Below are 27645 nucleotides of genomic sequence, written 5' to 3' on the forward strand. Positions count from 1 at the left end.
CTTGCCCAGACATGGGCTTTATTGATGTAACATTAAAATTATCATACCAGTTTAATTATGCTGGTTTCAAACCATCAGAAGAATCAAAGCTCTGCAGATTAGCACTTGCTATGAATAACTCGGAGAGTTCTGTGACTATTTGTTGTGCTTTTAAATTCAAGACACCAAAACAATTCTTTTAGACTTTTTCAAAAGTTCTACCTATTGTCATGTTTTGTCAATGTAGAAAACTGGAACACATCATTACAAACTGCAAGGAGGCCATTGTCTTTCTGCAAAACAGTCAGCTCACTCACAACCAACAGAACTCTCAATACTGTGCAAGTAAGTATTGATTGAAAGGATGGGTTGAAATTTCCCTGTTGTCAAATAAAGAAACTTGCTTTTGAAACAACTTTAGCCTAGCAGATTAAATGCTTTCTGGTTGAATGTGTAGTGCACCAAAATGGATTTGTAGCAGTAAGAGGAAATTTACAATTTTAGCTTGGATAAGAAAATGTGTTCATACTTGCCTAAATTCTAGTGTTAGCAAAAGTTTTTCACCACAGTCACTAGACCAGAAGTAGCTCACTAATGCTATCTGTCATGTCAAACCACACCTCAAACATGGCTATTCCAGCTAAATATACATGGGGTCAGGAGAACATTGGCCAGAATTTTGTATGTAAGCACAGTTCTCCCTAGATGAATATCTGGTTTAGATCCATTTTGTCAAAAAATATAGCTAATATCTGGTCAAAAATTGCAAGTGTGGAGTAGGCACTAACAAAGTTCTCATAATTTGGATTTATTTTTGAATGTGTGTGAGTTAGATGGTGTTCCCTCTCTGGGTTTCTCTGAACAAATGGCACATAGTAATTTTCTTCTGCACAGGAAGTGCATGATTTAGTCAGTAAACACAAGACAATAATGAAGCTTGTTTTGGAAGAGGCCTTGTTAATAACACTCAGGCTAGAAGGTGGAACAGTCCTTGCAAGACTTAGACAGGAGGAGTTCTGCCACACAGAACACTGCCGGTAAGTACAGACTTTGGAAAAGATGCATCATTGTTGATTATGCCAGAGAACTATAGTAATCCTGGGGTGCATTAAATACAGCATAACCAGCCAGCCAAAAGAGGTGATTATCCTGTTGTATTCAGCGTTGGTGCGGCCTCATCTTGAGTACTGTGTGCGGTTCTGGGCCCCACAACTTCAAAAAGATGTTAAGGTCATTGAATGCATCCAGAGGAGGGCACCAAAGCCGGTGAAAGGGCTGGAAGGCATGTCCTGTGAGGAGTGGCTGAGGACACTGGGTTTGTCTAGTTTGGAGAGAAGGAGGCTGAGGGGCGACCTCATTGCTCTCTCCAGCTTCCTGTGGAGGGGAAGTGGGGAGGGAGGTGCTGATCTCTTCTCCTGGGGATCCAGTGATAGGACACATGGGAATGGTTCAAAGCTGTGTCCATCAGGGGAGGTTCAGACTTGACATGAGGAAGCATTTCTTTACTGAGAGGATGGTCAAACACTGGAACAGCTTCGTAGAGCCCAAGCCTGTCAGCATTTAAGAGGCATTTGGACAATACCCTTAGCAACATGCTCTAACTTTTGGTCAGCCCTGAATTGGTCAGGCAGTTGGACTAGATGATCGTTGTAGGTCCCTTCCAACTGAAATAGTGTATTCTATTCTATTCTAATAGAAGGAGGAGTGGAAATAGCCATTTACTTCATTTGTAAATTTAGATTGTCTTTTGGTCTGTCCCTCTAATGCATGGCTGCTGCAGCTTTATTTTTAAAGAAGATCTAGGGCTCTCCAAAATTCAGCTGTAGCTCACCTTCCATAAAGACAAAGTATAAAGTTCTGATTCAGTAAATCCTGTTGCGTCTAAGTGTATAGATTTCAAGTTTCATTAGAGCACAGTTTGAGTGAATTGAGTTTTAGGCTGATGATTCTCAAGTGGGGAGAATTTCATGTATACAGCCTTAAAAGGTCTTCTATGCCATGCAGTGTTTTGCAGCTAGAATCAGATACACTTAATATTCTTGGACACTTTTTAAAAGTGCAGCCATCATGTTAATGTGGTTCTGAGTAAGGTACATTTTCATTTGACAAGTTGAATAAACTAATATACTTTGTAGTTACTGGCTTGTTTGCAGTGACATTCTTCAACAAAATAGGGATTGATGCCTTCTGAAGGATGCAGTTCACCTTCTGACAAAGTCCATGTCAGAAAAATTCTGTTGACCTTTCCTCCCCACCTAACAGAGATGCCATGAAGTTTGTAACCAGATTGTATAATCAAGTAGATGAGGAAGTCCGTAGACTGGTGCTGTTATCCAATAAATGCCTCCAGCAGCTGGGGAATCTTGGAGAAGCCATAAGTTTTGAAGAAGACTGTGACTAGGTCAGCATTACTTTTTGAGAATTGTATTAAACGAGTTACAGTTTTAAGTTTCTTTTTCTCTGTTTAAATAGCTGAATTTATCTGACGTTATGGATATCAGTGTTTACATATTAGTGCTGCTCAGAGACAGTGTGTGAGTAGTGCTATTAATATTAGCAGTTTATGAGTATGCAAAACAAATTATAGTCATCAGGTCAGTATTTCAAGCTGACCAAATTCAGCTGAAATATACAGAGGTAGATAAGAGAGATACATATGAGGTATATTAACTTACTTTAACAAACAGACTAATTTCTATGCACTATATTTATGGATAGTGTATGTTTGATTTACTGAGTGGGGAAACAAGTTTTGTTTGGTATTTTTATGCAGATAAAACCATTGTTTGAAAATTAGGAAATCTTGGCTCTTTAGATCAAGAAGGACTTTCACTGGAAAAAGTAAGAAAGTTGCAAGAAGATTTCCAGGTTTTGATTGACAAGGCAAAGTAGGTAGCGTGCTAATAAGGAACATTTCCTTTGCATTTTCACAGATGTTGAAAAAAACTACTGAAATACGTGGATTTGAGTGGAAGAGGGAAGTATATTGTGGAGAAATGTTAATTTTTGCTGGCAGCATGACCATGGTATGTCTGTACTGGGCAATGAAGATTCAGCCAGGTGCCGCTATGAAATTTAGACCGAGCTGGTGCAACCACATGGCTCAGTTGCAGCAGCAAGAAGAGCAGTATTTCCAGTGTGTTAATGTAGCATGTGGCACACAAGAAGTGCTTCTATAAGTACGTAACTAGCTAAAGGAATACTAGGGAAAATGTGGGCCTGCTACTGAGTAGGCTAGGGGCCTTGATGACACGGGATGTGGAAAAGGCTGAAGTACTGAATGCCTTCTTTGCCTCAGTCTTTACTAGCAAGACTGGCTTCAGGAGTCCCAGAGACCAGGGGGAAAGTCTGGAGCAAGGAAGATGTACCCTTGGTGGATGAGGATCAGGTTAGAGAATACTTAAGCAAACTGGACATACTTAAGTCCATGGGCCCTGATGGGTTGCACCCACAAGTGCTGAGGGAGCTGGCAGATGTCATTGCAAGGCCACTCTGGATCATCTTTGCTCAATCATGGTGGCTGGGAGAAGTATCTGAAGACTGGAGGAAAGCAAATGTCACTCCTATCTTCAAGACAGTCAAGAAGGAGGAGCCAGGGAACTAAAGGCCAGTCAGCCTCACCTCTGGAGGCTGAAGGGTGGAACAACTAATCTTGGAAACCATTTTCAAACACATGAAGGACATGGAGGTTATTGAAAGCAGTCAGCATGTATTCACCAAAGGGAAGTCATGCTTGACCCACCTGGTGAACTTGTATGATTAAATGACAGGCCTGGTAGATGAGGGGAGAGCAGTGGCTAGTGTCTACTGGGCCTTCAGTAAGGCCTTTGACACTGTCTCCCATAAGAGCCTCATAGCCCCTCAAGCTGTTGCCGTAGGGGCTGGATGAGCAGACGGTGAGGTGGATTGAAAACTGGCTGAATGGCCAGACCCTGAGGGTAGTGATGAGCGGCGCAAAGTCTAGTTGGAGGCCAGTAAGATGCAGTGTACCCCGGGGGTGCTTACTGGATCCAATACTGTTCAACATCTTCATTAATGATGTGGATGATGGGGCAGAGTGTACCCTCAGCTGATGATACAGAACTGGGAGGTGTGGCTGATAGGCCAGAGGGTTGTACTGCTGTTCAGAGGGACAGGCCAGAGAATAGGGCCAACAGGAACCTCATGAAGCTCAACAAGGAGAGCTGCCAAGTCCTGCACCTGGGGAGGGAGAACCCCATGCACCAGTATATGCTGGGGGCCACCAGTGTATGCTGGGGACCACCCAGCTGGAAAGCAGCTTGGCAGAAAAGGACCTGGGGATCCTGGTGGACACCACGTTGAACATGAGCTAGAAGTGAGCCGTTGAAGCAAAGAAATCTAACAGTATCCTGGGCTGCGCTAGGCAAAGTATTGCCAAGTGGACTAAGGGAGGTGTTCCTTCCTCTCTACTCAGCACTGATGAGGCTACACCTGGAGTACTGTGTCCAGTTCTTGGCTCCTCTGTACAAGAGAGACATGCATGGACGTAAGCGAGTCCAACAAAGGGCCAGGAAGATGATTAAGAGACTGGAGCATCTCACGTATGAGGAAAGGCTGAGAGAGCTGGGACTGTTTAGCCTGGAGAAGAGAAGGCTCTGGGGAGATCTCATCACTGTGTATAAATATCTGATGGGAGGGTGCAAAGAGGACAGAGCCAGGCTCTCTTCAGTGGTGCCCAGTGACAGGACCAGAGGCAATGGGCACAAAATGGAACATGGGAGGTTCCCTGTGAATATCAAGAAACTTTTTCACTGTGAGTGTGACTGAGCACTGTCACAGGTTGCCCAGAGTGGTTGTGGAGTCTCCATCCCTGGAGATACTCAAAAGCCATCTGGATGTGGTCCTGGGCAACCAGTTCTAGGTAACCTTCATTGAGCAGGGGGTTGGACCGGATGACCTCCGGAGCTCCCTTCCAACCTCAGCCATTCTGTGATCTCCAGTACAGATAAAAGTTGCCAGCACTTTTGGATGTTTTCAGAGGGGACTCTTGTCAACACCCCTCAGACAGTGACTGGCCATCCTGTCCAAGAGCAGTCAGATCAAGGCATAGCCCATTTCAAACATCTCAATGAAACTCATTTAGCAATATGTCACTGCAGTAATTTGTGTAACAAGTATTACAACTGAGCTGAAAAGCTTTGATTTCCATGTAGGACAGTGGGACTGAACCAATGGAGTTACGCGGGAAAAACACCCTTTAAGTTTCATTAGATTGTGGATCAGGCCTGTAGACATCTTCCCCCAGGTGTCTACAGCAAGGTTTAGAAAATCTTGCCATTTGTTATGGTAATATGAGTAAGTTTTTATGAGGCCAGCCATTGCGCCATGTGTTTGGGTTATATTCAACAAAAGCAGTGGGAGATGCAACTAGCAGTTACATAGGAAGGGAAATGAAGGTGGAAAAGGAGACTTAGATGCTCACTGATTTTTGTTGGGTAGAAAAGTTCATTGTGTGAAGTTCTTACTTCTGATGAAGGTGTTTGTCCTGGTTTCGGCAGGGATAGAGTTAATTTCCTGCCTAGTAGCTGGTACAGTGCTGTGTTTTGGATTTAGGATGGGAACAAAATTGATAAGGCACCGATGTTTTAGTTGTTGCTAGGTAGTGCTTACACTGGCCAAGGACTTTCTAGTTTTCCATGCTCTACCGACTGAGAAGGCTGCAGGTGCACAAGAAGCTGGGAGGGGGCACAGCCAAACTGGCCAAAGGGACATTCCATACCATGTGACGTCATGCTCAGTACATAAACTGGGGGAAGCTGGGCGGGGGGGCCGCTGCTCGGGGACTGGCTGGGCATCGGTCGGCGGGTGGTGAGCAATTGTACTGTGCATCACTTGCTTTGTATATTATTACTATTATCATATTATTATCATTATAATTTTATTTCAATTATTAAACTGTTTTTATCTCAACCCACAAGTTTTTCTCATGTGCTTTTCCAATTCTCTCCCCCATCCCATCGGGAGGGGGGGAGTGAGCGAGCGGCTGCGTGGTGCTTAGTTGCCAACTGAGGTTAAACGACGACAGTGTTCCTTCCAGGAAAATAGTTTTGTTACCAAAAAATGAATTTCACTGGACTTCATCATAAGGATGGATTGTTACTGCAGCTTTCTCTGCTATTAAATACTCATTTAAATTTTCTGTATTTGTTTTTCTGTTCCATTGTGATGTTCTCTTTCCTTCTACACCCTCCCAAATCCAAACTAAAAAAAAATACCACGACAGAACACAATTTAAAAAATAGATGCATGCAAAATCAGCAAAACTGTATTTTTCAGCTTTCGTGTGCATTACAACTGACACCGTAAGATTTGTTAATGTGGTGTGCAGCTAATGAGAAGCAAGAATGTGAATAGTAAGTGAAGTGATATATCATATGGCTTGTTTATTTTTCTCTTCATCCCCTAACAGCAATATTATGGGAAGGACTGCAACTGGTGCAAGACAATAGTTTATTAAATATGGAAGAAGAAGTTCAAATCCTTGAGAAATACCTGAGTAACATTATCATTCAGACAGAGAGGAGGAAGACTGAGCTGACAAAACTAGGCAATTTGTGTGAGTTTTATGAGATGGTAAGAGAAATATGTTTGCATCTATGTCTTAAGCTAAGCTTTGTTGAATATAAGAGGAATCAGGCAGGGACAGCAGACAAACTAGTGTTACTTGGCAGTCCCATACAATCTCTTGAAGAACTAAAATTAGAATTTGGACAAATAAACAGGGCATTTAACTGTTATCACAGAACATCAAGGAGCAGATAACTCAGAGTTCCTGTTGTGGAATCCCAAAGAACCAATTGTGTGACAAGCAGGAGTTGTATTAAGAGTAATGTAAAATTTTCAGCTCAACCAGTTTTCAGCTGAATTACACAAAATTTCTCTAATGGCTGCATACAACATCTCTCCTCTCTCTATAAGTACATATGCAGGATTTTGAGAAACCTGTACAGTGTACTGTTTCTCATGTTCTATCTGAATATATGATCTCCATGCATATATGCCTTGCGAGCCGGAAATTTTGATTAGTCAGTCTTGAACCTGAAATAAAGCCATACATCTTCTTTCTGTTTAAATGAATCATTCTTTCATAGTTTCAGTAATACAGGAAGAGAAATGTACATGTGCATGATGATGCACATGTTGGGGGTCTTATAAGCTCAGCAGATCTCAGACAGGAAGACCATGTGGAATTTCATATCACTCTTCTGCTTTCTTAATCATCTCTGCATCTCTCTGCAACTGAGATCAGATGTAGCACTGAGTTCGGTGCTTTTCTAAATGGAAATAGTTTTATTCTTTATTGTGCTTTCTTAAATGGTTTTGGTGTTTCTGATAAATATTCTTTCTCATTTTTGGACTTACATAAGGAGTACAATGTAATGGGAGAGGAGCTCAGCACACTTACATTGTGCCAAGATCTGTGCAGAGAGTTTTTCTTAAGTCATTTTAAATCCTTAGAGAGAAAATATAGTACATACTATAGAATTTTACTGCTTAACTGTACTTTTTGCTTATAATCCAGGCACAAGAGTGGATGTTAAATTGCAGTGAGTGTCTTTCACATTTAACTACAAAGGCCAGATATTCTCCTTCTTTGATTCATTGTATGCAAACCTACCATCAGGAAGGTACAAAGTTTTATGCAGAAAACTTTATAAAAATGAATGAGATGGTTTTGGCTCTGGGTAGCAAAAAAGAACTAAAACAACGGCATATTTTGTGGCTGAAATGTCAGCAAACAAAGCACCATTTAGCAAAATTCCTTTCTGCAACCCTCAAAGATTCCAGTAGGGAATATTTTCATGAAGTCCTCGAGGAACCTTTTATGAAGATCAGTGATGAGTTTGATGTTGAAGGTGTGAAGCTGCTAAGCCAGGCCCCTAATCACTCCTCTTCTAGCAATGAGGACAATATTTGGGTGGACAAAACTAAGCCTGTATATAATACTTGGCCATTGTACCATCTTTTTTGGACCGTAGGACTGTGAAGCAAAATACGGAAGTAACTGTGGAAATATCTGCATCTCCACTACAGTTGCTTGCTCCACTTGGACTTGAAAATGTGGGTGGATGCAAAGAAAAACTGGAGTTCAAAGCACACAAACAGTGTTTGCACCTCACACTCAGCTTCATTCTATTCTGAGCCAATCCACTCAGCATCTACCTATCACAGGAATCAACCACTAAAAAAGATTATGAAGAAAATGCAGAGTTTTGAATTTAGCCAGCATGGAAGCAGCAACAGTGAATTTTTCCAACATAGATACACAGGAGTTTATATCAAAGGACTCAAAGTTGCCAGTAATAACACCAACGAGAAAAAATACATGTAGTGTTTGAATATTAGAAGTTCTTTGGTAAGTAGAGACTGAAGTTTATCCTCTCCCTCAAGGATCCATCATACAGAAGAAGAGGAAAAGACTGGAGGTGGAAGGTGAGAAATTATTACACCATAATCTCTTAAGTGAGGAGCAAAAAGAAAATGCTTTTTGAAAAGTAAAGCTCAAAAGATGACAGAGATGGCAGTGACCTTAGTTCTAAAGGAATGTTCTTGTGTCATTTTAGATTAGTTGACGGAACAATGGAGATGGCAAGGATTTTCCTTTTTTTTCTTTTTTTTTTTTTTTTTACTCGGGGGAAAATTCTCGTTGAAATTGAGTGAACTGAGTAGAAAAGTGATGAATTCAAGACTTAAACTGTAGGCTTTACAAATATGCTTTAATTTTTACTCCTTGGACGTAGTCTCATAATTTACATTGAACCTTTTTTATGCCCAAAGATAAAGAATCATAGCACTCTGCAGGCTAGTGATCATAGCAGAGTATAAATAGAGATGTTCTGTTTTTTTCCAGTATTTCTGTGTCTAACTTTTCTGGAGCTTAGCATTCTTTTGCAACAGGAGAACTTAGCTCTTGGGCTGGTATACAAAAGCTGGATATTGAAATTGCTGGAAAACTTAAATGACATTTGTAGCTTTGATATATTTTTTCAGCTGAATCAAGTGTCTGAAGTAAGCAAAAGGTCTGCTAAAAATTACAAAATCGAAGTTACAAAGTAACTTCTTTGTAATCTAATCATGCATAAAGCAGCAAAAATAAAGATTGGCTCTATTTATTCTTACGGGTGGGATTTTGAGTGTGTTCTGCAATTAAATGTTCATTTAAAAGAATCTATTGATGCCATTTACTAAAGAACCTTAGGTTAAAGCAAAATATTTAGGAAATCTAAGTGACATAATGTACAAGGAGGGGCATAAATAGAATTGGCAGTTTCTGAAGTACTCTCCTAACTCCTCAGTCCCTCCTGTCTGCTAACAGGCATTATTATAGGGTATTTTTTATTTTTTGGAGTAAAGACCATCCATTTCTGGGATGATGTAGCTTGGTAGGTTGACCAACTTACCAATGACTTCTCTGAAGATGAAAGATTAGAGTCAATATTAATAAACAAAATAATGTGTATCTCTATACAGTCTGGCACCAAAATAAAAGGTCTTAAAAATATAGTTCTTCTGTCTTCCTTCAAAACATTTTTCAATTAATCCGTATTAATTAGTAATTCAGGACCAGAATCAAGTTCCTTGTTTCATATAGGCTATTCCAAAGGGGAATAATCTCCTTGAAGTTGAATTCATTATCACTTTGGTGTTCTTTATTGAGCAAGTTTACTCATTATGTCTGTAACAGTATCTGAACTGTGGTTTATTTTATTTATAGTCACTGTCTGCTATAATTTTCCAGGACTGTAGTTCAGCAAACTATCAACAAGTCAACCTATTTTTAAATTTAATCAAATCCTGAGGTAACTCTAATGATCTTAGAGTTTAGCACATGCTTAGCAGTTTTGCTGAATGGTATTACAATGTTTTTTATGTTCTGGCCACTGTGCTTCTGGAAGACATAAATTAACTTTAGTTATTGCAGGAATGGATGTCTTAAGTGATGTTTTTTCTATATAAGTAGGTGTTTTAGAAGAAGTTGATCTGTTTTTTTGTTTTTCTTTAATAGATCTTTTACTTTACTAGATCAATACATCTACTTTTAATAATGATGAAACAGTATTTTCACTTAAAAACCATGAATCTTCCTTTTTTTGTAATTACTTTAATTGTATCCTTTTTTATAGTGAAAAGTGTTATTTTACTTTACTCTCATGTAAAATAATTTTTAAGATGGATCCAGTTTTCATGTTAAAAACTCTTAGGAAGCAGATTAACAAAGGTAGAGTTTTGTCCCAGGGTAAAAAGTGAAGTAGAAATGAAAGTAAGATAGTACAAGGAACTAGTATTTATAGCTGAAACCCCATTTTGATCCTCCAAAATGTTCTGATTGTTGGGCATGGAAATTTGTTTTTGGTATTTTCCTGAGGTAGTGATCATAAAAATAAAAGTCGGATTCAAAATTAGAAGTTCTGAGTAAATTATCAGATTAATTTATAGAGTGTTTCTTCCATTGAACAAGAAGTACCGATCAGACAGATAGTTGATCTCTCTAAGACTTAGATTAAAGAATGAAATACATTAACTGTATAAATATGTGTGTCTTTTCTTGCTGACATGTCACAACCACATCTTAAAACAATAGTAAATACTCTGTATTTGTAATTGGATGTTTACTGAGCAGCAATATTTGTTATAATGAATATTCTTGTAGGTTTTTTTAATTCTATTTGTTATTGTTAAGATTAAATTATGTTTAAATTATGTTCCAAAAAATGTTTTATTTAAGGTGTTATATGTTTAAATCATTGAAGACTTGTTATTATGAGGAAAGAAGAAACTATACAAAAATACTGAAATAATTTTTCTCTGCTTTGTATAACCAGGACTTAGAACAGTTTTGATTCCCAGGAAATGAAATCCTCTGTGTTAAAGACAGTTTATTTTAATTTCTTTATATGTCTTAGCTTCATTTTCCAAGGAAAATTACGTATTCTCTGTGAAATGTGGTTTGTTTTAGTCTTGTTAAGTATCTGGTACACTAAAAATCACACCATCCTTTCCACCACCATCCTTCATTTTGCATGGTTCTTAGCTTTTTTCTGCACACTCTTTAGCCAAGATTTTTTTTTCCTGAAAGTGTTGTCTCTTTGTTTGAGAAAGATCACATACTTTAATAACATCTTTCTCAGTGTCAGATGATATGTTGGTTAGGGAAAATCATGAAAATTTGACTGCATGTTAGTTTATCATCCCTGAAATTTAGTTCTGTTTCCAGTTTTAAACACAAGAATGAAAGAAATTCACTTTTGTGTACACACTAATGGAGTCTTTGATATGGAACGGTATCCTTAGCCACATTGAAGCATTTTGCTTTCTTCCTTTTTTTGATATTTAGTTTTCATAGGACCAACTTCAGTCCTCTGTTTTCTCCATGAAAAACACCTGCATTTAGGAAGATCATAAAGTTGTAACTGACAAGACAAAAGAATTCTTAGGTGGCTGAGCAGCAGATTTTTCATCAAATATGTGTAGAGATGAATAAAACATGCAAGCAGAAAGAGTTCATTGTTTACACCTTGTAACAACCTGTCAGTGCTTAAAACAATTGTTTGTCTTTTAGCAATAAAGTACAGCATATATCATCAACAACTATTTTCCAGAAATAGAAAAAAATATTTTACCTCAGGATTTGCGAGAGAAGAACATTATCTTTGGGAACCTCAAGAAACTCCATGATTTCCACTGCCAACACTTTCTGAAAAAGCTGGAGCACTGCAGAGATTTCCCGCTGTCTGTCAGCCGCTGCTTTCTCAAACATTTAAATCCCATTATCAAAGGAGGATGTGTTCTTCTAGCCTGACATTTTGAGTTAACTACAAATTCTGTTGCCTGTTGTGTCATCTGAATTACAAATCTCAACCTGTGACAAATTTATGCTGTTGTCAGTCAGTCTGTGTCACCTCTAGGGTCCTGTGCCTGCTAATTATTTTAGTATTTAAAACTATCTGCCCAATATGTTTAAATCTCATAATGTCTTAGCGATGAAGTAATCTAACTTCAGTATTTCTGATTTTACGCAAACTCAATGTCAGGGAGCAGTGAAGGCCAGCTGCTCCCTAAGGGACAGGGGAGCAAGCCAGAGCCCAGTCCTGGAGTATCCGAGCAAGGGAAGAAGGTAGGCCCAGGGACGGCAGCCAGTGTCAGTCAAGAGTCCAGACCATCAGGCACTCCACAGTGACAGGCAGGTCCAGATCAGGCGAGGAAGTCAGTCTGCAGGTCAGGGTCCTGATCAATAGGGGTACAGGCACAAAGGTAGCTGAAGCTGTGAACGGCACACCTGTCCGGTAGTGGCACAGCGAGGGCCCAGAATGGAGCTTGAATGGAGCCTCTGGGCCCATGGGCAGAGGGTGTGGTAGAGGTTCCAGGTGAGGCTGGTCAGGGCAATTAAGGCCTACTAGCGCACTCAGGGCCCTGATACTAAGTTCTTGTCTTTTTCATGAAACAGAGTATATAGTGATGCAATCTTTTCAGTCACATGCTAGTGTTATAATACCAGACGAGAACTACAGGGGTAACAGGTTTTTTAGGTAGTCCTGCGAGGAGTGGGGAGTTGGACTCAATGATCCTTATGGGTCCCTTCCAACTTGAGATATTCTATGAACAGTGTAGCTTCCTCATTTCAGAAGAGTTAAATGTAACTTCTGATTATAGTTACTTGTTCCTAATAGACAAAGCATCACATTGCTGGGGATTTTTTTATGCATCTGCTCTGGATGTGTGCTAAATGCAATAGATTTTTAGTTGGAAAAGATAGTCTATGTGTGGGAGGTATAATATGGATATGGTTTTCATATATACAGTTTTAAGACTGAGCTTGTATGAAGCTGACCTTACAGCCTGCCAATGATTTGGGCATATTTGCTAAATGGTTGTTTCTCCATCTTCCTCTCAGCTTAACTTGTGCTTAAGCACAAGAACATTTTTCAGTAAATGAAAGCTAATTCAAAGGTACTTGGAGAAAGTAAAATCATATACTAAATATTTTGCTGTTTTAAATATCATGTCACTCTTTTTTCTTCCTGACTTTGTCTTGCTATGGAACAAAAGGGGGGATTATGAGAGTTACAACGCTATTTTAAACAGGTATGCAAATTTGAATAGGAATTGTGCGCATACTTGAATCAGAGCCAGGTATAAATGGTGTAAATAGGAACATGGATTGGATTAAATACTGTTCCATAGCCTCATATTTCTCTGCCCAGTGGTAGCTATACATTAAATTTCCTGCAAGAAAGAAGAATTTAACAACCAGTGTTGCAATTGGGTGGAGGAGGAAAGATAGGATGGGTTACATTATTCTGATAGGCAGATTTATTCCTCCTCTCTCCCTAAATCTGCATTTACATGTTAATAGTACTGCATTTGGCTCACATGGCAAGGTTTTGGTAGCAGGGAGAGTGTGCTGCAGGAGTGGCCTCTGTGAGAAGAGACCAGGAGCTGCCCCCATGTTGGACAGAGCCAGTTCCAGCCAGCTCCAAAAGGGGCCCTGCCACTGGCCAAAGCTGAGCACATCAGCAGCATTGGTGGTGCCTCTCTGTTAACATATTTAAGAAAGGGTAAAAAAATGCTGTGCAGCAGCTGTGAGAAAGAGGAGTGAGAAAAAGTGGGAGAAACAACCCTGCAGACACCAAGGTCAGTGAAGAAGGAGGGGGAGGAGGTGCTCCATGTGCCTGAGCAGAGATTCCCCTACAGCCCATGGAGAAGACCATGGTGATGCAGGTTGTCCTCCTGCAGCCCATGGAGGACCACATCAACGTAGATATCCACACTGCAGCCCATGTAGGATCCGGCATCACATCAGGCGGATGTGTGCTAAAGAAAGCTGCCCATGCATGCCCATGGAGAGCCCACGCCAGGAGCAGTCTCCTGGCAGGAACTACACACGCTCGCCAGGCCACTGAAGCAGTCTTTTCTTGAAGTCCTGAAGGACCGTACCCTGTGGAAAAGACCCACACTGGAGCAGTTCTTGAAGAACTGCATCCCATGGAGAGCCCATGCTAGAACAGTTGGTGAAGGACTGTATCCCATGTGAAGGACCCCATGCTGGTGCAGGGGAAAAGTGTGAGGAGGAAGGAGTGGCAGAGATGAACTGTTATGGACTGACCACAACCCCCCATTCCCCCTGCGTCGCTCAAGGTGGTGAAGAGGTAGAAGTCAGGAATGAAGGAGTGCAGTGGAGCCTGGGAAGAAGGAATGGGTGGGGGAAGGTGTTTTTAGTTTTGTCTTTGTTTCTCACCATCCTACTCTATTTTTAATTGGCAATAAATTAAATTCATTTTCCCCGAGTCAAGTCTGTTTTGCCCATGACGGTACTTGGTGAGTGATCTCCCTGTCTTTATGTCAACCCACAAGCTTTTTCATCTTATTTTCTCCCCCTTGTCCTGTTGAGGAGGGGGAGTGAGAGGGCAGCCAGCCAAGATTAACCCACCACAAGTACACTTTCTTAAAGTTAGCTATACTTACAAATCAATTAAATAATTGTGCTTAGAGAATCCTGAGAAAGTGAGCACTTAAATTCAGAACATGACAGTTATGGTGCTGTCTCCCAAGAATGCTGTCTCCCAAGCCTTCTCCTAGTTCTGTCAGTAAGCTGCACAATGCTGCTGTTAATCACAGAAAGGTTGGAAGGGGCCTCTTGGGGTCATCTGCTTCAACACCACAACTCAGCTTCTTTATCAGCCAGTAATACGGATAGCATCTAGGTTAATATGTATGGCTTTATCATAGTCATTTGCTAAGCATTTCCTAAATGTTTGAATGTGTAATAAAGCACATACAGAGATCCTTGAATTTGGAGTCTATTTTACAAATACTTTCAGGCAGTAAGAATTAGGAAGAATGAATTCTTCAGCATTTGTCTGTCAGGGTAGAAGCAACTGGAATTTGTGAGACCCTTACAAGGTTAGACAGACTGCTGAAGCCGGATAGTTTTTCGTATAGAAATGCCTGGATAAAGATGTAAGGGCTGGCAGAGTTCTACTTGCTGTTTGCTTTTACAGTGTTTTGACTGTTGTAGGAGCATAAAGGTCTTGTTTTCCTTAGCTGTGTGTTTGAGCTTGGCAAGATAGTTTCTGGAAATTAGTTTTTTTATGAAGATAAATTATTTTTGTGTCACCACAAAGACAAACTGGAAAATGTAAAAGCCAACTCATCTCATCTCATCTCATCTCATCTCATCTCATCTCATCTCATCTCATCTCATCTCATCTCACACTGTTTTCTTGCCAGATTGCAAGCTTTCTATACTATCATTTCAGTGGGTCACACAAACCTGAAAATGAAACTGTGGAATTAAGCAATCATAGAATATTTTAGATTATTAGGGACCTCTGAGGGTCCTAGACCAACGTTCTCCTCAGAGGAGGGCAAATTTCAAAGCTAGATCATGTTGCACAGGGCCCTGTCTAGTCAAGGTTTGAAAATCTTCAGTGATGTGCATTACACAATGAATGGAAATTTATAGAATCATAGAATCATAGAATCATTAAGGTTGGAAGAGACCTCCAAGATCATCGAGTCCAACCATCAACCCAACAACACCATGCCCACTAAACCATGTCCCTAAGCGCCTCATCTACCCGTCTTTTAAATACTTCCAGGGATGGTGACTCAACCACTTCCCTGGGCAGCCTGTTCCAATGTTTAACTACTCTTTCAGTAAAGAAATTTTTCCTCCCATCCAATCTAAACCTCCCCTGGCGCAACTTGAGGCCATTTCCTCTCGTCCTTTCGCCAGTTACTTGGGAGAAGAGACTGACACCCACCTCACTACAACCTCCTTTCAGGTAGTTGTAGAGAGCAATGAGGTCTCCCCTCAGCCTCCTTTTCTCCAGGCTAAACAACCCCAGCTCCCTCAGCCGCTCCTCATAAGACTTGTTCTCCAGACCCCTCACCAGCCTCGTTGCCCTTCTCTGGACACGTTCCAACATCTCAACATCCTTCTTGTAGTGAGGGGCCCAAAACTGAACACAGTATTCGAGGTGCGGCCGCACCAGTGCTGAGTACAGGGGCACTATCACTTCCCTGCTCCTGCTGGCCACACTATTTCTGATACAGGCCAGGATGCCGTTGGCCTTCGTGGCCGCCTGGGCACACTGCCGGCTCATGTTCAGCCGGCTGTCGACCAACACCCCCAGGTCCTTTTCCGCCAGGCAGCTTTCCAGCCACTCTTCCCCAAGCCTGTAGCGCTGCATGGGGTTGTTGTGGCCGAAGTGCAGGACCCGGCACTTGGCCTTGTTGAATCTCATACAGTTGGTCATCTTTACCAAAAATGACTGTGATCTTGGGGTTCTATTTTATTTTTCTTATGTAAATAGTTGCCCACCTTCTTATGTCATTAAAATGGTCTTGGATTAAACCTAGTGACTTCAAGTTGCCTGTTTGGTTTTTTTTTTTTTCCCCTTTTCGTTCTGAACCCACTTCACTTTAATATGCTTCCAGTAGCACGTTTTGAAGTTATTGTCTGTCATTACATGCCTGTATTCAGGTAGCATTACAGGAAAGAGCATAATGATGCTGTAGGTGAAAACAAGGCATCGATTTTTGTGTGGTATTCTGTTTGGTTTGTCCAAATAAATCTGCATAAGTACTGTTAGAGAAAAGAACAGCCTAGTAACTGAGAGTACATTTGTTTTGAAATAAATAGATGGTATGAAAAATGGAACTTTTTTTTGTTTGTTCAGATTATCTCATCTGGAAATTCAGTTATTACTTCATTTTTCTCATGATGACTAGGCCAGGAAAAATTTTTACTGTTTTTCTTCTCATATCAGGATGCCTTGAAGGCCATGTGCAAAACTGAAAAACTCTTATGGTGAGCAGACAAAGAAGTGAGCTGTCAGTTTCTGGTTCTTCTTCTACATCATCAGTGTATGATGCAGAGGAACAGAACTGGAATATTCTTTCTTCAAGCTGTTTGGGAAAATCACTGTTGTGCCTCTTTCTGAGATATCAATCCTGAAATGATCATTAATGACATACTTATTCCTATTTGTCACCTGGAAGCACAATCACATTTTTTCTAGCTGATCTGAAGGAAGAGGCACATTCTATTTATGATAGTAAACTGGAGGAATTGTAAATGACCTGTGGTAGCTGGTTTCAGCCCACTGTAATATTTACAGCAGATATGATAGTTTGCATGGCAAGCATTTGCCGAATTCCCAAAGGCACTTTGAAGAAGCCTTTCGATGAAGCCTTGCCCAATTCTGTAGTTTGTGCTTTGTTTAAAGGAATGGTCAGAGTGTTGGGTGTTGGTGTTCATTTGCATTAAGGGATTATGCCTTGGATACTTCATTTCAGTATTTTGCACATAGTGCTGTTTCTCATTTCAAGCTTGGATTAAAGAAGAAAATTATTTTAGCTCTTACTACAATTACGGTTACTCTGTTAGGAAGACGTGGTGGTTATTTGCCTACTAGCTATATGCATGTTCTGAGACAGACAGTTTGACTTCAAGCTGACATCTCAAGGTTTTCCTTTGCAGAAGACAGTTAACTTTGTGTTGTATGTGCTTAAGATTGAACAGTGCCAACACTTTTCTTTTTCAGGGGAGCGATATGGGCAAGAATTTAGTGATTTATCTGAATACATTTCCTGCCTTGCTGAAATGCTGGCCTTAATGTTGACAACTTCCTCCTATCTACACATCTCACACTCAACTATTTTTTTCTTTTTTAAAGAAAGTGGATGAAAGCAAAACCTGTTATTGCTGAATTTGCAGAAACTGGCACTAAACCCATGTAAAGGCTTTTAATGGTCTCTTTTCTGATGTCACAAATTCCTATTTATTCTGTTCCTACAAGACAATGTTACAATATGTAGCACCTTCTGAAATAACTGAAGTGGTTGGGTGTTACAGCTTCAGTTGATGAAAGAGTCAGGCCCTTTGACAAAGAAGATGGAGTTGTAGTTACTGTTCACAACCCTGCTATTTGAGAGTGTCATGTTTGGGTAGATTGGAGGCTCTCATGACACTGTGTTTGCCATCAAAAGAAAAACACATGATCCTTTCCTCTTTCCACACTCCATGTCTCTTTCTAATCATCTAGTACCAGTGCTTCTAAGACTGGCAACAAGACCAAGTTTTTCCCCTTACAGTATTAAACACAGGGGAGAATTCTCAATTAAAGGTTTGGCTTCAACCCAGTTTATGTAAATGTTGAGTTTAAGTGGTTGTTTTAATTGACAAAGTTGCTGTGATGTGGCTATGGTTGTTGTCTATCTAGCTTAATTTTTGGTGTGTTATGTTGTCTGATTAAGATCTATTTTGGAGAGAAAATGTATGGGCTGGCAAAAGTCAGGGAAGTACCTGAACTTCAGACATATGTGAGTGCTTGTTCTTTCCTGGTATCGATGATCTCAGATATGAAAGGGAGAGACTTCCCCCTGTTAGCTGAAATCTAATGAAAGAGATTTTAAATAGCAGTTTGGAGAGTGAGATTAGATAAGATAACCGTGCTGGTTTAGCACTTCCTTCCCTGGAAAGGAAAAGGGAGCCTCAGTGGTCTGCTATCGCTTCTGCACTTTCCTGCCACCCTCCATGCTTTAGTATTGCTGCTTATCTGACCCTTCAGTAAACCAGTACTTTTTTGATTCACAGACTAATTTTCTGTTGGCTTAGGCATATTGTGAGATGTCACCATGATTTTAGAAATAAACACCCTCTTATTTTATTCATTCTCACTGTATAGTATTGGTGATCCTGTCTGTTCTGCAGTCATGCATACTGTCTCAGAAAAAAAATAAGGCAAAATCAAACTTTAAAAATTCAGTCTTTCCTCTTCTCCTCCCTCAAACACAAAAGCCTTAAACAGGAAAATGGGAAACAAAATGTTTCTTGAGTTTTAAACCTTCTCTATAAGCAATAAGAAAGTGTATAACTTCATTCCTTTCTGGAAGTAAACTGTTAATTAGCAGTTAAATGTTAAATGTAGGTATTACTATATTTTATGCAATTTTGTAAATGCTGAAAACAGAAGGATATAGCTGATCCCTCTATGACAAGAAAAATGTACAAATTGCTTGAAACTTTTGTAAGTATAGTTTTATTGCCTTTCAAAATTTAAACAGCTAGTTATTAAGGTATATACACAACTTTTTATCTGCTTACCTAGTGTATTTGGACCTCTTTATCTGCTTACCTAGTATATTTGGACCAGTGGTCCAAAAGCTCCAAGACAAACTGCTCTAATAATGTCCTAGATTTTTATTAGAATAGAGCAACCTTTATAGAGGTGAAAAACTGAAATAAATATTTGTACCTGCTTCTATATACAAAAAAGTTATTGCTTATTTGCCGGGGAAGACAGTTTGACTCTTTCCTTCAACTCTTTTTCATAATTGTTTTAAAAGAAACAGTAAATTTAATACTTTTTTCCGTCTTACATTTGGTATTATCATCTGCAAGTTTTTCTGTCTTGTTCAGCTTGTCTTGTATTTAACCCTCAGTTTCCTATCACAGGCAAGTGTCCTGGTCACCAAGGCTCTGAGCTCTTCTAGAGACTTTTGTCTTTTCCACTGGAGCCACTGTATTTAACTATTCCTTGCTGATAGGAAGGGCAAAATGGAGGGACATTGTGTAGCTCAATGACTGTAGCACCTCAGTTTTTCCTCGTGGCTATAGTTTTTAAGAGAAGCTCTATGCTAACTCTGAGAAATCTTCCCCATTGAAATCAGCTTGTGAATCCACAGCATATCATCTTTTGTGGAAGAAAGTGGAGTACAGATCATGTTACGTGTTTAGGTTGGAACCCTGAGTGCCTTTTTGTATGGCGTAGGAAAGATACAGAAATATTCTCATATATGTGTGCTGCCCTGATCTTACTGTTCCTGCTGGGCAGTGGTCTGTACTTAGCTAAGTTAGCTTTGTTATAAATATGAGGGTTTAAATGAGTAAATACTCTCTGACTAAAGATCTCACAGTTAATTACTGCAGAATCACAGTATAGCTCCAAAATAGAAAGCAGAGGATCAGCATGTGACTGTTCATTCTGCCTTCCCAGCAAGGCTTCCATTAGCAGCGAACAGCAGCTGCAGATAAAAATAGAAGGTGATAAGCAACTAGGATCTTACGCAGAAGTCACTCTCCATGACGGCTAGGAGTCCAAAGCAACAATGAAGTCTCTCCGATTCATTACTGCTGAAGCATTTGTGTCAAATGCAGAGTTCGTCAGGAAGAGTCTCGGCGGTGTTGCCCATAATCTTTTTCCTCTTCTTTTTAAAGCCAGCTATTTATTGGAGCAAGGGGAAGTGATTCATGACTTGGTAGAGAACTGGCCACTTGTTGACTTTAACATGGGAAAACTTCTAGGAACTACTGTGGACTACCAGGAAGACCTGAGCTGTAGAACATGCTCAGTGTGCTTGGAAAGCTGTCTGACAGGGCTGAGAGACTATGTGCTGAATCATCCTTCTCCCTACGTGAAAAGGTTGAAAGTGGTGGACCTGACGGGTATAAAAGATGTTGAAGTTCAGTTTTGTGAGTGTAAGAAGACAATGGGCAGGTGGGCCAGGACACAGTTGCTCTCTAAGCTTTGTTTAGAACTGCTGGTTTACCTGCAACAAACACAGTGCAATCCAGGTGCCTTTGAAATCAGTGTTGATGTGCTAATTGACTTGTTTGTTACAGAGCGGAACTATGAGCTAGTAATGCAGGCTCTGTTGAAGAAATGCTGTTGTCCACTGAAGATCTGCTGTGTGTCATTCAGATCTGACAACCTGGATTTGCAGAAATTCTTCTATATCATAAAGCTCACTGATCCCTCTTTGTTGCGCAAACTGGAAATAGTTCACAATGTTCGCTTGGAAATGGAACACTTGGAAATACTCTTCAACAGTATCCACTTCCCTCTATTGATGTCCTTGACCTTGCCAGCACGAACATTTAATGTGCAGAGGTTCACAGCTACAGATGAACGGATGCTTACTAACATTGGAGAAAAGATGGGTGAAATGACGCAGCTGACCGAGCTGAGTATGCCATTTTCTATACTCACAGGAAGAATACAGAAACTGCTCAGGTAATTTGGTCATCCTGCTTTCCATCAGACTCTAAAGAACAGCCCTTTGTGCCATCAGCAAGCTGAGAATCTCTAAGAATAAGGGTAGTGAGTATATCGCAGGGGGTGTGTGAGAAGGGGCAGCAGGAAGCTAGGAAAGAATATTTTTTGGGGAGAATTGGAAGCCAATGTATATCTAATACACTTAGAAGATGTGGCTGTTGTTATTATTCTTCCAGAGCTCATCTGTTGAGTATGGTGAGAATATACTTTTGGCTACCGCATAAGAGAAGGGTACACCCAGACATTTTTGATTTGCTGCATTCTTGAGCTTATATCTCAATCAGCCTGGGCTGGCCTTTGATGCAAGACCTGAGTCATATTCCAAGTATTTTTTAGGGTCTCTAAGTGAATTTTTGTCCTCTAAAAAACAGGCAGTAAATATACTAAGATTCCACAGATACTGTATTTTTAGGTGGGCAAGGGGATAGTAGACTCTGATTTGAGACTGATTTCAGTTGTTTGTTGTGTCTGTTGATCTCAAGGCAAGAGAGTTCTAATGCTTTTCTGTACTGCAAATTAAGTTAATATATGAATATTCATGATGAATTCCTGGGAAAAATTGGCAATTCTCAAAAAGATAACAAGCTGCCAGTGAACAGTGTTCATATTTGAACAGAAAATAAGGTAACTGTATGCTTTTCAGAGCATCTAAAAAAAAGGCAGACAAAAGTGTCATTGAGAAAAATCACCTTTGTCTAAAATTCCTCCTGTACAAAGAAGTCATTTCATTTAAAAGTTGTGAATGACACACTGCTTATATTGATAGAATTAAATTACAAGTTTCTAACCTTGATCCAGCTGAGGTCCATGGCAGAAGTCTCACTAAGATTTAGTATGTATGAAAAGGGATCTCTTGATTTTCGTCTGTCAGAACTATTTTATATTCAACTAGAATATTTGCACATAATCTCATGTATACTTCTTCCAACTTTCTTCTTCATCAGGTTTCTTTGCAACTCCAGAACAATACAACGTGTAAACCTCTTAGGCATTTAAAAACATAGTAGAAACAAAACTAGAAACAAAAGCGGATGTCTTGTTAGAATATCTATGGGCTTTCATCTTGGAATGAATCCTTCCTTAATGGAAATGATACAAATCTCTGGAATTAAAATAGCTTTCTACAAGAAGCAGTCACCAATGCTTTTATGGTAGTAATGATCTGCTATTAATTCAGCAAGTAACAGACACCTGACAACATATAACAGGTTACAAAATGGACACATAGAATGTTACCAAATTAATCCCCATTAAAACAACACAGTTGGAGTAATGTAAAGTAGGAACTAATTCATGGAACTGACTTCAGGAGGAAAATATACTTGTCATTGTTGGCACATGCTTCTGTTTCTCAAAAGAGGTTGGAAAGAATAATTAATGTGCCAGATGGCTGCATTCATAATGTGGATAGTTGTATGAAAATTTGTAAATGTAGCTTTTCAATGTTTTATGCCATAAAACTTTTTTCTCTTTAATTCTGCAGCCCACTAAAAACTCCACTGAAGATGCTGGATGTTTCTAACTGCTCGTTGAACCATGCTGATATGGCCTATTTAGCCAATAGCTTCCATGCTAATCACTTAGAAGCCCTGGACCTGAGTGGTCACAAGATACTTGACCTTTACCCATCAATATTCTTTAAACTTCTCAGCCATTCCTCTTCAGTGCTCAGGAGTCTTACCTTGGAGGACTGTAACATCCAAGACACTCATGTCAACATGCTGATTTTAGGTTTAAGCCCTTGTCAGAAACTACAGGAGTTTAAGTTTCTTGGAAACCCACTGTCATCCCAAGCACTTAAACACCTTTTCACATTTCTCTGTGAGTTGCCAATGTTGAAAAATGTGGAGTTCCCAGTTCCAAGGGACTGCTACCCTATTGGCATCACCTACCCAATTGATGATGCCAATCTCTGCAGATTTGATCATCAAAAATACGAAAGTGTAGCAGAGGATCTTAACCTCATTTTACTCCAGGCAAATAGGGAGGATGTGAAGGCTTCAACTCCACTCTTTGGCAGTTATGATGCAGCTGTTCAGGAAACGAACAATGAACTGGGAGCTTACTTGATCAAGTCCTTCAAAGAGACTTTAGAAAGGTTCACTACTTCTCTAAACAAAATGAGTTAAAGGTGTAACATAGTGGTGATGAGATGCTTTGTCAAATCAGAAGTTAATTTAGTCTTCTCTAGAACTGTGCCTTCATTGATCAGTCTTGAGTTTTCTTTAATTTCTTGGCTGAATTTACTTCTGTTTGAATAGCCTCTGATCATCTGAGGTATTTTAGCTATGCTTTATCTATTGCATACACCTTGCATAAGCACTGCTTGCTCTCAAAAGAGGGGAGGATTCTTAATAGCTTATTATTTTACACAAAAGCACTTTGTTTCTCAGTAAAACAATAGGTGTCTAAGTGTCCTGGTTTCGGCAGGGATAGAGTTAATTTCCTTCCTAGTAGCTGGTACAGTGCTGTGGTTTGGATTTAGGGTGAGAACAATGTTGATAACACACCTATGTTTTAGTTGTTGCTAGGTAGTGTTTACATACTGTAAACCAGGACAGCTGACCCAAACTGGCCAAAGGGATATTCCACACCATGTGACGTCATGCTCAGTATATAAAGCTGGGGGAAGAAGAAGGAAGGAGGGGACGTTTGGAGTGATGGCATTTGTCTTCCCAAGTAACTGTTACGCGTGGTGGAGCCCTGCTTTCCTGGGGATGGCTGAACACCTGCCTGCCGATGGGAAGTAGTGAATGAATTCCTTGTTTTGCTTTGCTTGCGTGCGTGGCTTTTGCTTTACCTATTAAACTGTTTTTATCTCAACCCACGAGTTTTTCTCACTTGTGCTTTTCCAATTCTCTCCCCCATCCCACTGGGGGGGGGGGGGGGGGGAGTGAGCGAGCGGCTGTGTGGTGCTTAGTTGCCGACTGAGGTTAAACCATGACACTAAGCTTGGCTGATTTCTTATACAGTTTCCTCTGGATTTGGCAGTGAGGCTTGTAGCCCTACAGAAAAGCCAGGAAAGTCCTTTCCCAAGTCCAGCAGGATGTCCCAAAGACTGTGCACCTATGGCTTCATAATGCAACTTTTGTTTTTGCTGTTGGCCTTCCAAATTCACCAGTCTGTGTTTTATCCAGTATGTTCCCAATAGTGGGGGATGTATAACAGCCTTCATGTCCCTGTGCCCCTTCTTCTGCAGAGGCAAGCATGATAAACCTCCTTTTGCATGGGGAATTACAGAGTTTGTCTAACACATTGTGCTGGTGAGGAGTAAAGTTCCATACTGAGGAGGCAGCAAACCAAATTGTTGGCTGACAGCAGGGGATTTCCCCCCATTTCCCCCAGCAATATAAAGCAGCCTATAAGGACTCTGCTGAAGCTCTTGCAAAGTGTATTTTACAAAGGCGTACCAGGACAGTGCTGCACAGCCACGCTTGTGGTGTCAGCAGGTAAGTGTCTCAAGCTGCTCCCTTTGTTGAATCAGCTTCTTGTCTGGTAGAATGTACCCTGCTGCTTTCAGCTGTTTTAAAGTCTAGGACAGTGGTAATGCAAAGAAGACTAGTGTCAAAAACACACATAGAAAAATGAATCCAGTGCCAATTTCAAAAATGTGGAAAAGGGACAAGGCGGGTTGCTGAGTAACTAGAAGTTCATCTGCATAAAATACTGCCATCTTCTGCCAGGACTGTGTATTGTTCTGCTACAGAATTACAAGCAGTGCCTGGAAGAATCACATTTATTTGACAAGCTCCAGTGCAAGAAATGTATTTGAGTGACAGAGTAAACAGAATCCTAGACCCCCCCACACACTGTGTTGGAACATGGGTAAAGGGGCCAACAGGGTGTTGGGATGCAGCAGCAGGGCCACAAAACAAATCGGGGGAGAGTACTATAATGGGGGAGGAATCCCTGTGTAGTAGGCAAGTGTCATAGTCTACTCAGCTTCTCACCTGTAATACTGCGGACAGACCGAAGAGAAAGATATTAGCAAATCTTACCTATTGTCAGCCAATTTGAGATCTCTGCTAACAGCCTCTGTCAACTCTACCGGAGCCCAAACTGCTTAATGTAGGACTAGAGACTTGGGTTTGCTTCTAGGTGATAAAAAAAAAAAAAAAAAAAAATGTTCAGGTTAATGGCCAGCACTCTGCCATTAAATATACTTGTAACAGTTCATGAAAACTTGATTAAACAGCACTGAAAGTGAATGTTGTAGCAGGAGTTGAGGTATCATTGTAGTGTTAAAGATCATTATTAAGATAACAAAGGATAAAAGATAATAAAAAGGATTATTAAGATAACAAAGGATAAAATTACTTGAAATAATACTGGCTCTCATTATCTGAGGGTAAGGAAGAATCTTTCTTCATTTAGGCAGTGCTAGTTTGTGAAGCTTTCTGTTTATCCACAATAAGAATATGCAAGCAACTACTAACCTAGTTTACCAAAAAAAAAAAAAAAATTAATGGCCTGAGTACTAAGCAGAGCTTACAGGTTCCACAGCATGCATTTAAATGTTTTTTTAATGTCTTCTTAGCTTATGTTCTTCCTTCTAACATGTTTTACTGATTAAACGTATCATGGTAAAATTGAAAGTGAATGGGTGAGATCTGTTTATGTTTACAGAGCGCTAAAAAAAAAAAAAAAGAAGTAATCTAAGTTGCCAAGCCAAGCAGCTGTGATTTAGAAAAATGCCAGAATTGGGTTCCATATGCTCTTGCTAATATTTGGACAGAGTTCCGCATGCTCCCTTGTCCTCATCTCTACTCTTTACCTTTCCCTCCCTCTGACCTTGCTGTTCTTTCCATCCTAGGCTTGACCCATGACTTCTCAGCCAGACGTAAGTGGTTTGAATTTAGCTAGTCCAAGGATCTATCTACTCCTTTGGGATGAGTAGTGGCACTTCCTGTTGCTGGGAGAGGACGTTCTGTGTACAGCAGCTGCAAACCTATGTGTAGTGATTCCTCCACCCTGGTAGCAAGGCTAGCTAACAGGTTGTACCTGGAGGTGAAAGTTGGCCATTTTGGAAGCGTGTTGTGCTACAACAGCCAGTCCCTGCCTGTTTCAGTACACACAAAATAGACAGTTTGTTCATAGATCAGCTCTTATTTCACAATATTTAGATGCCTTCTGAAGACTGCTGCCTATGCAGCTATTTCTGCTTTCTCCTTGCCTAAAGTCAGTCCTGGTCCACCCCTTTATTTTATTTCCTCCTTCTGTTTCCCACAAACTCCTGCCTGTCTTCCATTTTCAGTTTTACATATATATGCTGTCTATTTATGACTCTCTGAGCCAGGAGTATGTAAAGGCCATAGTTTTAGTGCCCAGTGAGGATCAGCACTATGTCTATTTCAAATATTCCCATTGAGCTTGGAGTATGGAGTGCGTTGCATTATAGAAATGGTGCACATGCATCACTTCATGCAGAATAGCTGTGAATGACTGACAAACAGATGGAGCACATTGATCCACGTGCAGAAAGGATTTGGATCCTGTTCCTGGGAAGCCAGCTGCTCTGCAGAAGCATGCAGACATTTTCAAAGTTTTGTGATCTTCTAAAATGCATTTTGATAGGATTGAGGCAAAAGTTTTATTGTTTACAGTTGCATGTTAAGATTTTATTTCATGAAATACAGTATTAACTAAAATGCATAACAGGTATATCAGTACTTTGAATAGTACTGAATCCAAAAGGCTGAACTGCAATAAAACACTGCTAGTACATGACAACAGTATTTTATTGACACAAAACTGTATTTACCTCAGAACTTGCTAGGAGAAAATGTCATATTTTGGGCAAGGAGGGATTTGTACCCTTTTGGAATGGAATCAGGTATTTTTTCCTCTTTCAAATCACACAGTTTCCAACTTTAGAGCCAACTTGTTCCAAGTTCTGAAGAACTTCAGACCAGCTCCATGCAATTACCTTTGCTGTGGTGACAGGTGCTCCTTTGTGGAAAGCCTGTCCATAGCTCTCAGATATCCTACCTTTGTCTCTTGAGTTTCTTTCTTAATTATGGTTGTTACTGTTGGTTTTAAATACAGGCCAAGCTGTAGCATTTTGGTGTTGCCCTGCTTACTGCAACAAGGATGTGTGCCATCTCTCAGAAGGATTCCTGCATCTCTTCTGCCCCAGCAGTGCTGATTATGGTTTCAGCCTGCTCTTTCTTCCTTTTTCCATGTGTGTGGGACTTGGCATTCTGCTATTAGAGAAGAAGGACTAATGCTACAGCTACCTAAGCATATAAAGTTACCTTATACTTTGCAAGTGCAGCCAGATATTGATTTAATCCTGCCTTGTGTTCCCTGTCTTTCTGATTTGTATCAAGCTGGAGCTATGCAGTTGATTGATAGTGCCAGCTATGGCTATTTAAAACCATGGACCAGAATTCAAAATGCTGTAAGATTTTAAAAGCAAATTTAACTTCATTTTATCTTTTATTTCCATTCTGTTACTTACAGTTTTATGTTACAAGAAATCTTAATTTTTGAGAATTATCATTAAACACAAAGTTCAGTAAAGAAAGAGGATCAATTCCTTTGTTGCTTTTGTGAAAGCTAAAATTCTAACACGTTTTCAAAA

The 27645-nt window shown here is 40.2% G+C and overlaps 1 protein-coding gene and 1 long non-coding RNA gene across 2 annotated transcripts; both read left to right on the forward strand.

The window, feature by feature from the left end:
• Positions 1–253: 253 nt before the first annotated feature.
• Positions 254–7024, forward strand: LOC103917362. The gene is made up of 4 exons (XR_663623.1): positions 254–324; positions 874–1016; positions 2242–2380; positions 6410–7024. It is a non-coding gene; the product is annotated as an uncharacterized LOC103917362 (long non-coding RNA).
• A 13034-nt stretch (positions 7025–20058) lies between these two features.
• On the forward strand, positions 20059–23468 carry LRRC14B (leucine rich repeat containing 14B). Its single transcript, XM_009324491.1, has 2 exons — positions 20059–21020; positions 22546–23468. Exons 1-2 carry the CDS (start codon positions 20116–20118, stop codon positions 23189–23191), a joined length of 1551 nt encoding a protein of 516 aa, XP_009322766.1. The 5' UTR covers positions 20059–20115; the 3' UTR covers positions 23192–23468.
• Positions 23469–27645: the final 4177 nt, after the last annotated feature.

The sequence above is a fragment of the Pygoscelis adeliae genome, unplaced genomic scaffold, assembly GCF_000699105.1.
Source record: "Pygoscelis adeliae isolate BGI_AS28 unplaced genomic scaffold, ASM69910v1 Scaffold95, whole genome shotgun sequence".
Lineage (NCBI taxonomy): Eukaryota > Metazoa > Chordata > Aves > Sphenisciformes > Spheniscidae > Pygoscelis > Pygoscelis adeliae.